The 13,043-nt window shown below is 38.0% G+C and overlaps 1 protein-coding gene across 14 annotated transcripts in view; it reads left to right on the top strand.

Annotated features, from left to right (window-relative positions):
• LOC147409853 (zinc ion binding protein) overlaps positions 1-12,677 on the top strand; it is a 37,466-nt gene extending 24,789 nt beyond the window's left edge. For 2 of the 14 annotated variants that reach the window (XM_086431946.1, XM_086431937.1), the window contains 6 exons: positions 8,140-8,376; positions 8,640-8,759; positions 9,831-9,959; positions 12,197-12,264; positions 12,454-12,510; positions 12,615-12,677. In XM_086431946.1, the coding sequence (XP_086288072.1) occupies positions 8,140-8,376; positions 8,640-8,759; positions 9,831-9,959; positions 12,197-12,264; positions 12,454-12,460 (561 nt within the window). In that variant the 3' untranslated portion in view covers positions 12,461-12,510; positions 12,615-12,677. The other 12 variants (XM_086431938.1, XM_086431939.1, XM_086431941.1 and 9 more) reach the window with 12 other exon arrangements.
• The last annotated feature ends 366 nt before the right edge of the window (positions 12,678-13,043 follow it).

Below are 13,043 nucleotides of genomic sequence, written 5' to 3'. Positions count from 1 at the left end.
GTCGTGCCAGTCACAAAATCTGAAGAAACTGTTTGTCCCCAAAAATGCCTCACCCAGCCGGCGAAGTTGGCATGTTTTGACTTAGCCGACTTTGTTCGAGAATCTGCAAAAGGGGTAACTTTGGAGGCAAAAAATGCTTCAAGCAATGCATCTTCAATCACTTGCTCTTGTGGGTCTAAATGCAAATTAAACTTGTCCATCTCTCCCATGACTAGGAGACCAAGTAGTACGGAGACGTCTTCGAGAGTCACAGTCATCTCTCCCCAAGCAAAAAGGAATGTATGGGTCTAAACATACCATCTACTCACTAGGTTGATTAGACTAAGGATCTCCTTTTTGATCTTCAAACGGGTTGAAATGCATATGGTGTCATAGATAATTGCCTGCTTTAACTTCAAGGCAAACGCCTATTATTGCATCATAGATATCGCCCAATCTACCCATGCCTCTGAAGAAGAAGTGTGACTATCAAACTTGACAGGCGAAAGAACAGTCGCCACGACTAGTAGGGAATCGTATGACGTACTCAGTGTTGGCGGTCACACCCTCCTCACCCCTTAGATTCAAGGTGGCCCAGGTGTGATGGTTGGGAGGTGAAAGATAGCGAAAAATTGACCGCTCAATAGGAAAGTGGTCGTCCAAACGAAGGAACGACCTTTGATATGCCATCACCTTCTCGGCTATGGAGGGAGTTGCCCTTTTCAAGTAGCCCGCTTGAAGCGCCCGCATAGATTTGCCTCGCCCAGCCATAAAGAAGATTCAAAAAAAGGTGATACAAATTTGAGACCGAGAAGATAGCGGGGCGCCTTAAGAACTCAAGATCAGAAGAAGGGACTAGCTGAGAGAGGGAAATTACGAAAAGGGCGAAATGAAAGGAAAATGCCCCCTTTTAAAGCATTTATATGTTGGGCAGCCATCGTATATTAAAGGGGCACATGTCTCAAGAAGGTCATCATAAGGAAGCACCCATATGTTTTAGGCAGCCGTCACATTTAAAAGGTGCACATGTCTCGAGGAAGTCATCAAAATGATGATGCAATAATGAGCCCCAAACATTCTGCATCTCAAGCTTGTGCGGCGGAAGTTATCAGTGGGCGCAGATGTGCCCTTTTATTTTACACAATCGATAAATGGGCCTACTTTCCATTTATGGGACACTAGAACCGATGAGATAGAATGGCATACGACGACGTCCTCACTATAAAGAAAGGAAGCGAAATCAAGGTGATTTATTACGAACCAAATTGTAGTCGACATGGCGCATATTACACTCAGGCTGGAAAAGAGATGGTGATGTGGTAAAAAGGTCATACATGTGCATAATCCCCAAATCATACACATGTAGGGGGACTATTGTTGATGAAGGGATTTAACCCTCGATCAGGAATCGTTAGCGCATTGGGAGGTTGCCACCTAGCGCAGGCGTGGCATTGTAGGATTTGAGGAGGCCATATGGCGTTATAGGAGCACATGGTGTTGCCAACGTGGAAAGCAAAGGAAACTTCTAGAAAGAGAATGGGAGGATTGCATGATTAGAAAATATCACGTGAGCCGTCACATGGGGAACACGTTGGCTAAGTGGCAGATTATCATTGGGCACTCAAGATGACTGAGAATATGGTAGGACTTGTACGGTGAGACGTGAGGGAATATTCTAATGGACAAAATCAGAGGACACCTAGCATTGGGATCCCTAACCCTAGTATTATATATAGGAAAAGTGTAATTTTGACGACCCTACCTTATCCATAATTACATTAGGTTACAAGTATTTGAGAGTATTGGAAATATGTAGTTTCTTTATATGCTTATTTCTATTTTGCCATTGTTAGTTTTCTATGTAAGGGCATTTACGTCCATTCTCTTTTTAGTTAATTATATCTGTCAAGCTCTCATTATGAGACTTGAGAGTTCTTTTCTACAATTCTTCTTGGTATTAGAACCTCTAGAGAATCCAACGCCCCCCTTCTTGGGTTCTTCTCCCCGTTTGTTTTTTTCTCTTGAAGTTCTTTGTCTCTTCTCGTTCCTTCTCTCTCCTATTCTCTGATTTTTTGAGACCTATTGACCTAGAGCATTTTGATTAGAAGGTCTCCCCCTCGAGGGCTTTTTTTATTCATGTTCTCCTAATCACATGTTGCGATAGGATTGTTTATCAAGATTTCATATGTTGCAATTGATATTGCACGCTGTGTTGTTTGCCCTACGATAGGGTTCCTACCTTGTGATAGGTTTTTTGCTTTGGATTCTACCCTACGTTAGGGTTTGTGTTTGTGATAAGGTGATTGGTGGACTGTTGGAGACCTACGATTGGCCTCTGCCCTTGCTACTGCCCTACGAAACCCCCCTTAGGTATTGCGACAACAACTGTTGAATTAGGTCTACACTATGACAGCAAAAGGATGCTACTGGGAGTTTTTTCTATGCAAATCGAAGCTATTCTGCGTTGCGATAGCAATTGGCAGGTTGTTTGTTGCCTTGCGATAGCAACAAGGTTGTGCAGCACTGGTTTTGAGGTGTTTTTCTGCCTTGGGATAGGAACCGGTAGGTTGTTTGCTGCCTTGTGACAACAAGAAGATTGTGCGACACTGATTTTGGGGTCTTTCTGCCTTGGGACAGCAACTAGTAGGTTGTTTGCTCCTTGCAACAACAGCAAGGCTGTGCAGCATTGGTTCTGGGGTCTTTTTCTACCCTACGACAGTATTTGTGTGTGTTGTGTGTTTGCTCTACAACAACAGTAGAGGTACTATTGGGCTGTTTGTTGTCTTGGAAAAGAAATTGTGTTGTTGCTAGGGTGTTACGACAACATTCTGGACTGTGCGACATAGCTGACCCCTTCCCATGTTCTCTCTCTAATATGTTCGATAGGGTTGGACTTTGTAACTAGGGTGTTGGCTGATTTATGTTGTTAGCCTTGATACAGGCTGTTGGCTGAGATGAAGGTTGTTATGATCAAGACTCTGATAGTGTGGTGCATGTGCAACAAGGTTGGGTTGCTGGTTGTGTACTTCTGTAACCCGATGATGTTGATGTGTCGCGATAAAGTTGGTATATGACAGCACTATTGTTCTTTGCAATTGTGCTGGATTTTTTTTCAAGCCGAAGTGTAGTCTTCCTCATCAAAATGTCTCTCATTTACTAGTGAGAGTTATGACATTGCATCAGTCTTGGTGTCGGTTTGTGAGAATCTATTTGGAAAGTAATGGCAAATCTAGATGGTTTTTGGGTACTATTACTACTCATCGTGGTTGAGGGAATAACTTTATTTGTAGTCATTGTGGGAAAATAGGCCATGAGAAAGTCTAATGCTTTCCGCCCTATCCTTATTTGTTGAGTTTTACTGCATCTCCTTCGTTGGGGCATTCTGTTCCCCGTGTTGCCACTGTGGATTCCTCACTTGTTTCCACCACTGTCTCTCCTGGCACATTGATTTACAATAGCGTCAAACCCAGATTGCCACTATTGCTCGTGATCAAACCGGTACTCATCCTCGTTCATCTTCAACTATGGCCTTAGTTACCACACCTCCAGGTATATCTTCTGCATTTCATGTCACTCAGTCTGGTCCAACTCTCATGACATGGGTTATTGATTCTGGTGCCTCTGATTACATGATCGGTGAGTCTAGACATTTCACTTAATCTATTTTCTCTGATACTCATAGGGAGATTCGCTTTGTTGATGGGTCCCTTATACCTATTCACAGCAAGGGTACCATCCCTTTGTCATCTGATATTTCTCTCGACTCTGTGTTCTATGTTCCTTACCTATTTCTTAATTTTTTGTTTGAGTAATCTTACCAAATCTCTAAATTGCTCAGTGACTTTTTTTCTTACTCACTATACTTTTCAGAACTTGACTTCAAGGAAATTTTTTGGCAAGGGTTATAACCTATTTGGATCTTCGCATATTGTTGCTCCGGCCTCTATGTTCTCCTCTTCTGGGAGTCACACTTTTTCTTTTCAATCCTTAGATTTGTGGTATAGGCGCTCAGGACATGTTAATTTTCAGCACTTATGTTTGTTAATTCTTACTTTAAAAAATTCTTGTATTGGGCATAAGTTTTAGTATTCTGTGTGAGCTTTCCAAACATACTCGTACTTTATATATCCCTCGCATGCATCTGTTTAACACTATGTTTGGTTTAGTTCATTCTGATGTATGGGGGCCTTCCCTTATTACTATTTTTACTGGTCATCAGTATTATGTTACATTTATTAATGACTATTCTCATTGTACTTGGGTCTACTTGATGCAATCTCAGTCTGAAGTGCTTCTTATTTTTGTTAATTTTCTTAAAATGATTCAGACTTAGTACAACATCACTGTTAAAGCTCTTCGATCTGATAATGGAGGTGAATATATTTCTGATGGGATTCGTTATCAACTTCATGAGTATGGTATGTTTCACTAGTTGACCTGTCCCTACACCCCTGAGTAGAACGGGGTGGCAGAACACAAGAACCACCACTTTTTGAACATTGTCCATTGCGTTCTTCGAGGTATGCATGTTCTTAAATTATATTGGAACATGACAGTCCTCACTGCGACTGTTCTTCTTAAACATTGTTTCGAGTCGCACTTTAGCGGGACAAGTGCCTTTTCATGTTTTTCGCCTTGATAGCACCCTCTTTTCGATTACAGTTAGATTTTTTGGTTGCACTTACTTTGTTCAGGACCGCATCTCTCATTGTACGATATTAGATGACAGCCATTCAGTGTGTTTTCTTCGGCTACTCATCTATGTCAAAGGGGTATTGATGTTATGATCATATTTCTCATCGTGTCATTCATTTTATAGATGTCACTTTTTTTTTGAAAATGTTCCCTATTTTCGTGCCACATCTTCTTTGCAAGACTCTTCTTATGTTCCTTCTCCTATAGTGTTGCCTTCTCCGATCTTCGATCCAACTTCTCCAATACTTAAAGTTTACTCGCGTTGCCCTCGCCCCTCTCTAACCTTGCCAACCTCCTCTTTGAACTTAGGTATATAATCTCCTACCCCTGCTCTTATTCCATCTGTTTCTGACTCTCACTTACCTATTAAACTTCGCAAAGGTAAGCGGAAGTGTGTTACTGATCATCCTATTGCCCAGTTTGTTTCCTATTAGGGATTCTCTCCTTAGCAGGTCTACCTTGCCACTATTATTTTTATTAGAGTTCCTCGATTTGTTTTAGAGGCTTTACGAGATCCTCAGTGGACCGTACCCATGATTACTGAGATGAATGCTTTGTAGAAAAATCATACCTGGGAGCTTGTTCCTCTTCTCTTTGGGGAGTGGACTGTTGGTTGTAAATGAGATTTCACTGTTAAGTATTTGACGGATGACACTGTTGATTGATACAAGGCTCGCCTAGTTGCTAAGGGATTTACGCAAACTCCAAGAAATGATTTTGATGCTACATTTGTTCCTATAGCTAAATTTTCTATTGTTCGCCTTTTATCTTCTTAGTTGCATGTCACTCGTGGCCTCTTCACCAACTCGATGTGAAAAATGGCTTTTTGAATGGTGATCTGACTAAGGTTATCTATATAGACCCTTATATTAGGTTTTTTCTTCAGGGGGAATATTCTGAGAAAGTATGTCGCCTCTTCAAATCTCTGTATGGCCTGAAGCAGTCTCCTCGAGCCTGGTTTCAGTATTTTTATGAGGTTATTTTATCTATGGAGTTCCCCAGATGTCACTCAAATCATACTTGCTTTGTTCGTCGAGGATTAGATAGTTGTTGCACCATTGTTATAGTTTATGTAGATGATATTATCCTGACTGGAGATGATGCATAGTAGATTGATAGGGTAAAGATGTTATTGGGTCGTGCTTTTGAGGTTAAGGACTTAAGTCCCTTCAAACACTTCTTGGGGATAAAAGTGGCTTGTTCTCGCCGTGATATTTCGTTATCTAAGCGCAAATACACATTGGATCTTCTTCAGGACACTGGTATGTTTGGTTGTCATCCTGCTTACTTTCTTATGGATCAAAATCATCACTTTCATGCAGAATCTGGTGATCTATTATCTGATCCTTCTTCTAATCAAAGACTCGTAGGCCGTCTGATTTATCTAAATAACACTAGACCGAATTTGACTTTTGTGGTTAGTGTAGTCAATTTATTCATGCATGCTCCATGCATTTCTCATCTTGACACCGTTTATCGCATTCTTCGCTACTTGAAGTCGCGTCCTGATTTTGGACTTTTCTACTCATTCATTGCTCAGCCTCATTTGTCCTGCTTCATTGATGCTAATTATGCTGGTTCTCTTACAGATAAGAGATCTACCTTTGGTTTCTACACTTTCCATGGTGGTAATTTGATCTCGTGGAAAAGTATGAAACAGAGTGGGGTTTCTTGTTCTTCTACTGAAGTTGAGTATCGAGTTATGGCCCATGTAAGCTTATTTGACTTAGGTCTTTATTGACGGAGCTGCGATTTCCTATCTCTAGTTCCTCCACATTGTTCTGCGACAACAAGTCTGCTATTATGCTTGCTTCTAACTCTATTCTTCACGAGAGAACTAAGCACATAGAGGTTGATGTTCACTTTTTTAGGGAGAAAGTCCGATCTGACGCTCTTCAGACAGTATTTGTGTCTCCTTCAAATCAACTTTTCGACATGCTTACGAAGTCCGTTGGTCCATTTGTCACTAACTCTCACTTTGTCAAGCTGAGTTTGGTTGATATATATTTGCCTCAGCTTGAGGGGGAGTATTGGAAATATGTAGTTTCTTTATATGCTTGTTTTTATTTTACTATTGTTAGTCTTCTATGTAAGGGCATTTATGTCCATTCTCTTTTCAGTTAATACATATATCTGTCAAGCTCTTATTATGAGACTTGAGAATTCTCTTCTACAATTCTTCTAATAGCTCATTGAAAGTTGAAAGAATAAAAATACTGTGATGCTATCTAACTTGGTGTATTATCATAAAATGAATGATAGAAAGTTTCGTCTTTTTAAAGATTGGTTCAACGTATGAGTGAAATCTCTTTATCAGATGATTCGATGAAATATCAAATATCTTGGATCTATGTCAAATATTGTAGCAATCAAGCTAATCTCGATCTGATGGGGATTAATTGATTTTTATGAATTTTTCAGGAATACCTTGGAAAATTCTGAATGTATCGATTTTTTTCCTTTCTCAAAACCTTCATCCAAAATGACAAAGATCTTGAATATATATATACTCCCACATGTGGGGTCGACATGGATATCGTGTTGGACATTCCAACAATATGTAGAGTAGTCTATACCATGGCATGGAAACCATCTTCACAAGTAGTTACTTCATTCTCAAATCACTTACTTCAAGTAAAGTTGGCTTCTAATTGGAAAATTCGGAGTACGCAATTAAAGCATTAGTTTAGGTATATTTGGTAATATAGGCATGGATTGATTTTTGGCGATGATGGTCATCATGGTGATGGCAACTTAATGTATGGTTGGATCGTCCAATGTGATACCCATGTTGGTTCAACAGAATACAATTAGGATTATGTATCAACCAACTCTTTCTTATAAATAGAACAAATGCTTCTTAGATGCTCCAGACCCTATGTACTCATTCCACGTCCACTCCCTCTCATACCTATGCAACTAAATTTGTCTTGGATTTGTCTCGGTCTATATTTTACCATCTCAAATTTTCAACAAATAGAAATGTACCTTGGATTTGAGATTATGGGTAAAAAAATGGTATTTTTTCCTCCTCCTTTTACGAGTAGGGATTGAATGCTTCTTTTTGAAGAGTATATTGTCAGAGTCAAGCCTCTGCTCTTGCTTGTGGTAACAAAACTTTTGCTTTCAAAACCACTCCAATGTTCAAATTGTCTGGGTAGATATCCCAATAGACAGCTCTCACAATTATAGAATTTGTTGTAACATGTTCACTTCATATTTTATATTCATTAGATGTTATTAATTTGAACAGTGTTTGAGCTGGCCAACATCATAGGTAATAAATATTTCTTTTTCAATTGCTTGCGCTGGTGAGAACCTTCAGCTACTAGAAATCTCAAGATATAATCCCCAGTGATTGTGGTAACTAATGATTTTCTTTCACATATTTTTTTGGGTCTAAAGTTTTATGTCATTATGTTTACAATGCTTTTTAACTATGAGTACACATTCTCTCTTTCTCAGGATTACACCCTTACATGCACTATGAATGGTCATAAGTCGGTCGTATCTTCCCTGAAAGTGTGTGATGGGGTCCTATACAGTGGAAGTTGGGATGGAACCATTCGCTTGTGGTGTCTTAATGATCACAGTCTTCTAACAGTATTGGGGGATGATACACTTGGAAATTTGGCCTCGGTCTTGTCACTCTCAGTTGATCGTGATATGCTTGTTGCTGCCCATGAGAATGGATGTGTGAAGGTTTGTGAAACTTTAGAATTTAGAGCTTCTCTTCAGCTCAAGTTGTTGATGTTGAGTATGCAATTCTCTCAATAAAGTTCATTTCTATGTTCTGAGGTGAAATAATCTTGAGTTGGCATATCTTAAGGCTTTTAGCATTAACTGGTTGATAAAAATTGAGGGGAGTGGCCTCTGCCATTCTCTCCAAGTAGAATGTTCTTTGTAGATTTACTAATTTGTTTTATTTGATAACTACATTTCTTCATCTTTTCTCCTTCTCTCAGATTTGGAGAAATGATTTCCTCTCAAGATCCATTCAAACTCACAATGGTGCTATTCTTGCCCTTGGCATGGAGGGGAAGTGGCTTTTTATGGGAGGTTGGAATAAGACGGTCGATGTACAGGTGTTCATTATATTGCTTTCATGAGTAATTTAATCTAGCCATCCTTTATATATATTTATATATATAATAAAACACAACGGTGGGGTTCACTTGTGGGGGATAAAAGTTCCCTCAACTACAGTGGTGCTTTTCCTCTTCACCTTGTTCAACTTTATTGTCTTCACCCCCCCCCCCCCCCCCCCCACCCACCCTACACACACTTTCCATGATATCCCTCCAATTTTACTCTCTTTGCTCTTTGCCCCCTAAACCCCAATGTAGGCACAAGCAAACTCTAGCTTGTACATATATATGGGAACAGATCAAGGGACATGAAAAAACATATGTAAAAACAATGTAACATTAATAAATTTTCAAAATATGGGTTAGAAGTTTTGGATTGAGCTGATAATTTGTGAGGATGATCTCTATGATGGGAAGATCATCTGAAAAAAAAAATCAGTCCAATCTGAAACTTCTAACCCAATAAAAGTGATTTAGAATGTGGACCGTTGATTTTTTGCCAATTTTTACCAATAATTTGTAAATCACTTTTGATGGATTTAGAAGTTTCAGATTGAGCTGATTTTTTGTGAGGATGATCTTGTCATCATAGTGACCATCCTCACAAAAAATCAGCTCAATCCAAAACCTCTAACCCATATTTTGAAAAACCATTGTTTATCTATATATATATATATAGATATGAGTTTTTTAATATAATAGCCATCCTTCATTTTGGATAGTAGCAATGAGTTGAATCTTCACTAAATTGGAAGCAATCCAAGATTCCAACCTCTACGCTTGTAAAGGCATTGGTTACTAGACATTCTTCATATTGGTTCTGGGTACTAGTGTGGAGAAATTTGTTCCTTGTGTACAACAACCATAGCCTAGCCACTGATTTGGCTCAATAGCAGAAAGAAAACACATAATAAAACATATTAGCATTTGGAAGTCATGTTTTAGATTTAATTTTGTATTTTGTTAAGTGATGACAATAATTGAGTTATCCATTTTTCATTCAATTCTTGTTGTTTGTAAGCCTCTGATTCGTGCTTACCATTCCCCAATATGGTCTTTGATTTTTAGGAGCTATCAGGAGATGAACTTCAAGTAGATACCAGGCCAGGTGGGTCTATTACTTGTGATTCTGTTATAACAGCTTTGTTGTACTGGGAAGGAAAGCTTTATGTAGGATTTGCCGATGGGGCTATCAAGGTATGCAAGAAATTTATCCTTTTCTTTACTAGATTAACATTGTGCTTTCTTCTATCCTTGTCTGTATGCTTGGCTGTGGCATTTCCATTTTCTGAAGTTGGACAAACAATTCTTGACACTAGGTGCGTTAGTGATGCTGAAAGGCATACCAACCCCACTCGTAAAGACCATCGGTCTTAAATGTTGTCTTACATTCATCTCCTAGTCGGATTCTACTCTGATGGTATCCACTCCAAAGATCAATCTTAGAGAATATAGTGGAACCTGTCATCATTTCCAGCATATTATCGAGGCACGGAATCGGAAAGTCATACTTGACCGAAATTTTATTATCATTGAACGCAAATCAAGCCAACTGTCACGGGGTTTCAATGATAATTTTTTGATCATTTAGATTATCACCTGTTTGGGTCTATAGTTATTTTTTGTCATTTTTGTTTTGATAGGATTAGTTTTGAATTTTCCTTTTCTTTTGGTTAGTTTAGGAATTTGATTTGAGCCTGGCAGTATTCACGTTATTTTTCTGTAGGCCTCACTTAAGGATAGTCAAAACTTTGTCATATTAGGTTGATTATTGTATCATTTGATAGGTTATTGAGTTACCTATCTAACGAGACCAAAATTTTGCGATTCCAATGAGTTTTGAGAAAGTTATGGCTAAGACACTAATAAAGTTATGACAAAATTTTATTGATAGGGTATCAATTTTACACGGGATTGATTTCTCAAGGTCAAAAGTGTCAATGCTTAAGTCATATTGGCATTAGGGTTTTAAGTTTAATTTGAAACAGAATATATATATATGGCATTATAATTGGTTTTTGACTGTTTATGATTGGATCATATTCCATGGTAAATATATTATCATTTTTTATTTTTAATCTTATTTTTCTCCTCTGTCTTCTTCTTCAAGTTAAGAGATCAACCCACCCAAAACCAATCTTGATAACAAACCATCCAAACTTAAGCAATTCATCTAAAATCCCAATTTTTTAATTTTAAATCTGAAACCTACAGCCCAATCTTGATCCTCAACAAACCATCCAAACTTAAGCTAATTCATCTAAAATCTATCCAAACTATTTTTAATTTTAAATCTGAAACCTACAGCCCAATCTACAACTTTCAAACATCAAACCTGACCAATGAAAATATCATTTTGGGCTTGAAACCTCTTTCTAAATTTTTCTTTATTCTACACCACCTCATTAGCCTTTCCACCACCCTTCCCAAAGTAGAGCAATCTTAGAATCGAACAAAGATATATTTACAAGTTTGATGATGGTAGATTTCTCGATGAATAATCAAGGGTTTTCTTTTAGATGTTGAAGCTAGATGGATTGAAGATGTAGTTGAACAGTTTGAGAGCTTGAAGATGATGGATTTTGGGGTAGAAAAATCTAGGGTTTTCTTCAAGAGGTTGAAGCCATGGATTGAAAAAGAGTTTGCATAGGTTAAAGATTTTGAAGATGATAGATTTTTGGGAGAAAAATCAATGATTTTTTATGTAATTTTGGGAGAAAGTTGGTGGGTTTTGGCCTAATTCAGTGCAGTTTGGGCCTAACTCAGCCAAGTTTCCATATCAACTCATCAAGTTTCCAAGTTGACTCGACGAGTTGGTTCAATCGAGTTTTGTAACTAAGTCGCCTCGAATTCCAATTGAGTGGAGTCAACTAGGATTCATTTTAAAACTATGTTCCACTTATTTTACTCTTTAATTAATAATAATTATAATAAATTACTAATATACCCTCGCATTTAGAAAACAATTAAGTGCTTCAACAACCTCTCCTTGTTCCTCTGATATTGCTGTGGAAACTGATCCCCATCATTTGCTGTTCTTTTGGTTTAAGTTATTTAAGAAGTTTAAGGATATCTTCTTCAAGGACCTATTGTTCATGTGGGATTAGATTTGTAATGGTGTCATCTCGACCAGTGTACAATTTCGTAACATTTATATAGTAAACTTATACCTCTCATAATGGGGGCGGGTGGGCGGAAGAAGAGAAAGAGAACGAAGAGCATAAATGGAACTTGAAGTCTTGCCCAGAATCTCTATAATGTTGTAATCAGACATATCTATCCGATGTGGTTCCTAACCCATTTATATTAGCCAATGAAACATAGGGCCCGTCTGGATACAGGAGCCAGAAGTACTTAGAACATAAGTAGTCCCAGAAGTACTTTTTGAAGTATTGTCTAGAGTAGTTCTGACAGAGTTTTGTGTTTGAATGCAGGTTTTGAGAAGTACTTCTAATAGAGTTTTGCGCTTTGATGAGTTGACGAGTGATATGTCAAGTAAAATGTAAAATCTCGTGACAGTATAATACCGCAACTTATATTTGACGGACAAAATTGCTCCATGCAAAAATAGTTTTGAGAAGTATTGCTCTCGGTACTTCTCTCAGAAGTACTATTTTTACTCTTTTGCGGAATTACTTCTCCAAGTACTTATGTATCCAAACGTTTGATATAGTGCTTCGGCTTCCCGCAGGAACTAAAAGCACTCAAACCCATAGCTTTTGCCATATAAGAAGAAGATTTAAAAATAGTAATCATTCTGGTGAACCATATGTTTTTTTTTCCTGAAACATATATTTTGATTTTCTTTTGCCGCCATGGCTTAATTGCTGAATTCTTGAATTATTTCACCAGGTATACTACTATGGATCATGAATTAAAAGTCTCACTTGTCGGCACAAATTCATAAATGAGAAGGTAATATTGCTACCTATACTTTGAATTTTATGCACATGAAAGGGCAAGACCTGAGAGGGGGATCAATTTCTACTTGGTTCGCCACTCTTGATGAACGAACCCGCATTTTAGGGTAGTTTATTGTTATTATTATTTATTTATTAGGAAAAAATACTTAAAGGACCTTGGTGAAAGGATTTATTTCTTAATAATCCTTAAGTTTTAGGCTGTAGCTTGATTGGACAGTTAGGAAACTTTTTATTTTTTAATAATAGGCCCTCATTATTGTCGAACTTGCCGCTTTTTATTTATTGTCGAGTTCACAACTTTTAATGTCAAACTCATTACTATTTATTTTCGACAATAAATAAAATGGTGAACTCGACA

Source organism: Akebia trifoliata, chromosome 2, assembly GCF_017979445.1.
Source record: "Akebia trifoliata isolate Shusen 1 chromosome 2, ASM1797944v1, whole genome shotgun sequence".
In the NCBI taxonomy this organism is placed as follows: domain Eukaryota; kingdom Viridiplantae; phylum Streptophyta; class Magnoliopsida; order Ranunculales; family Lardizabalaceae; genus Akebia; species Akebia trifoliata.
This window is presented reverse-complemented; position numbering and strand designations above follow the sequence as displayed.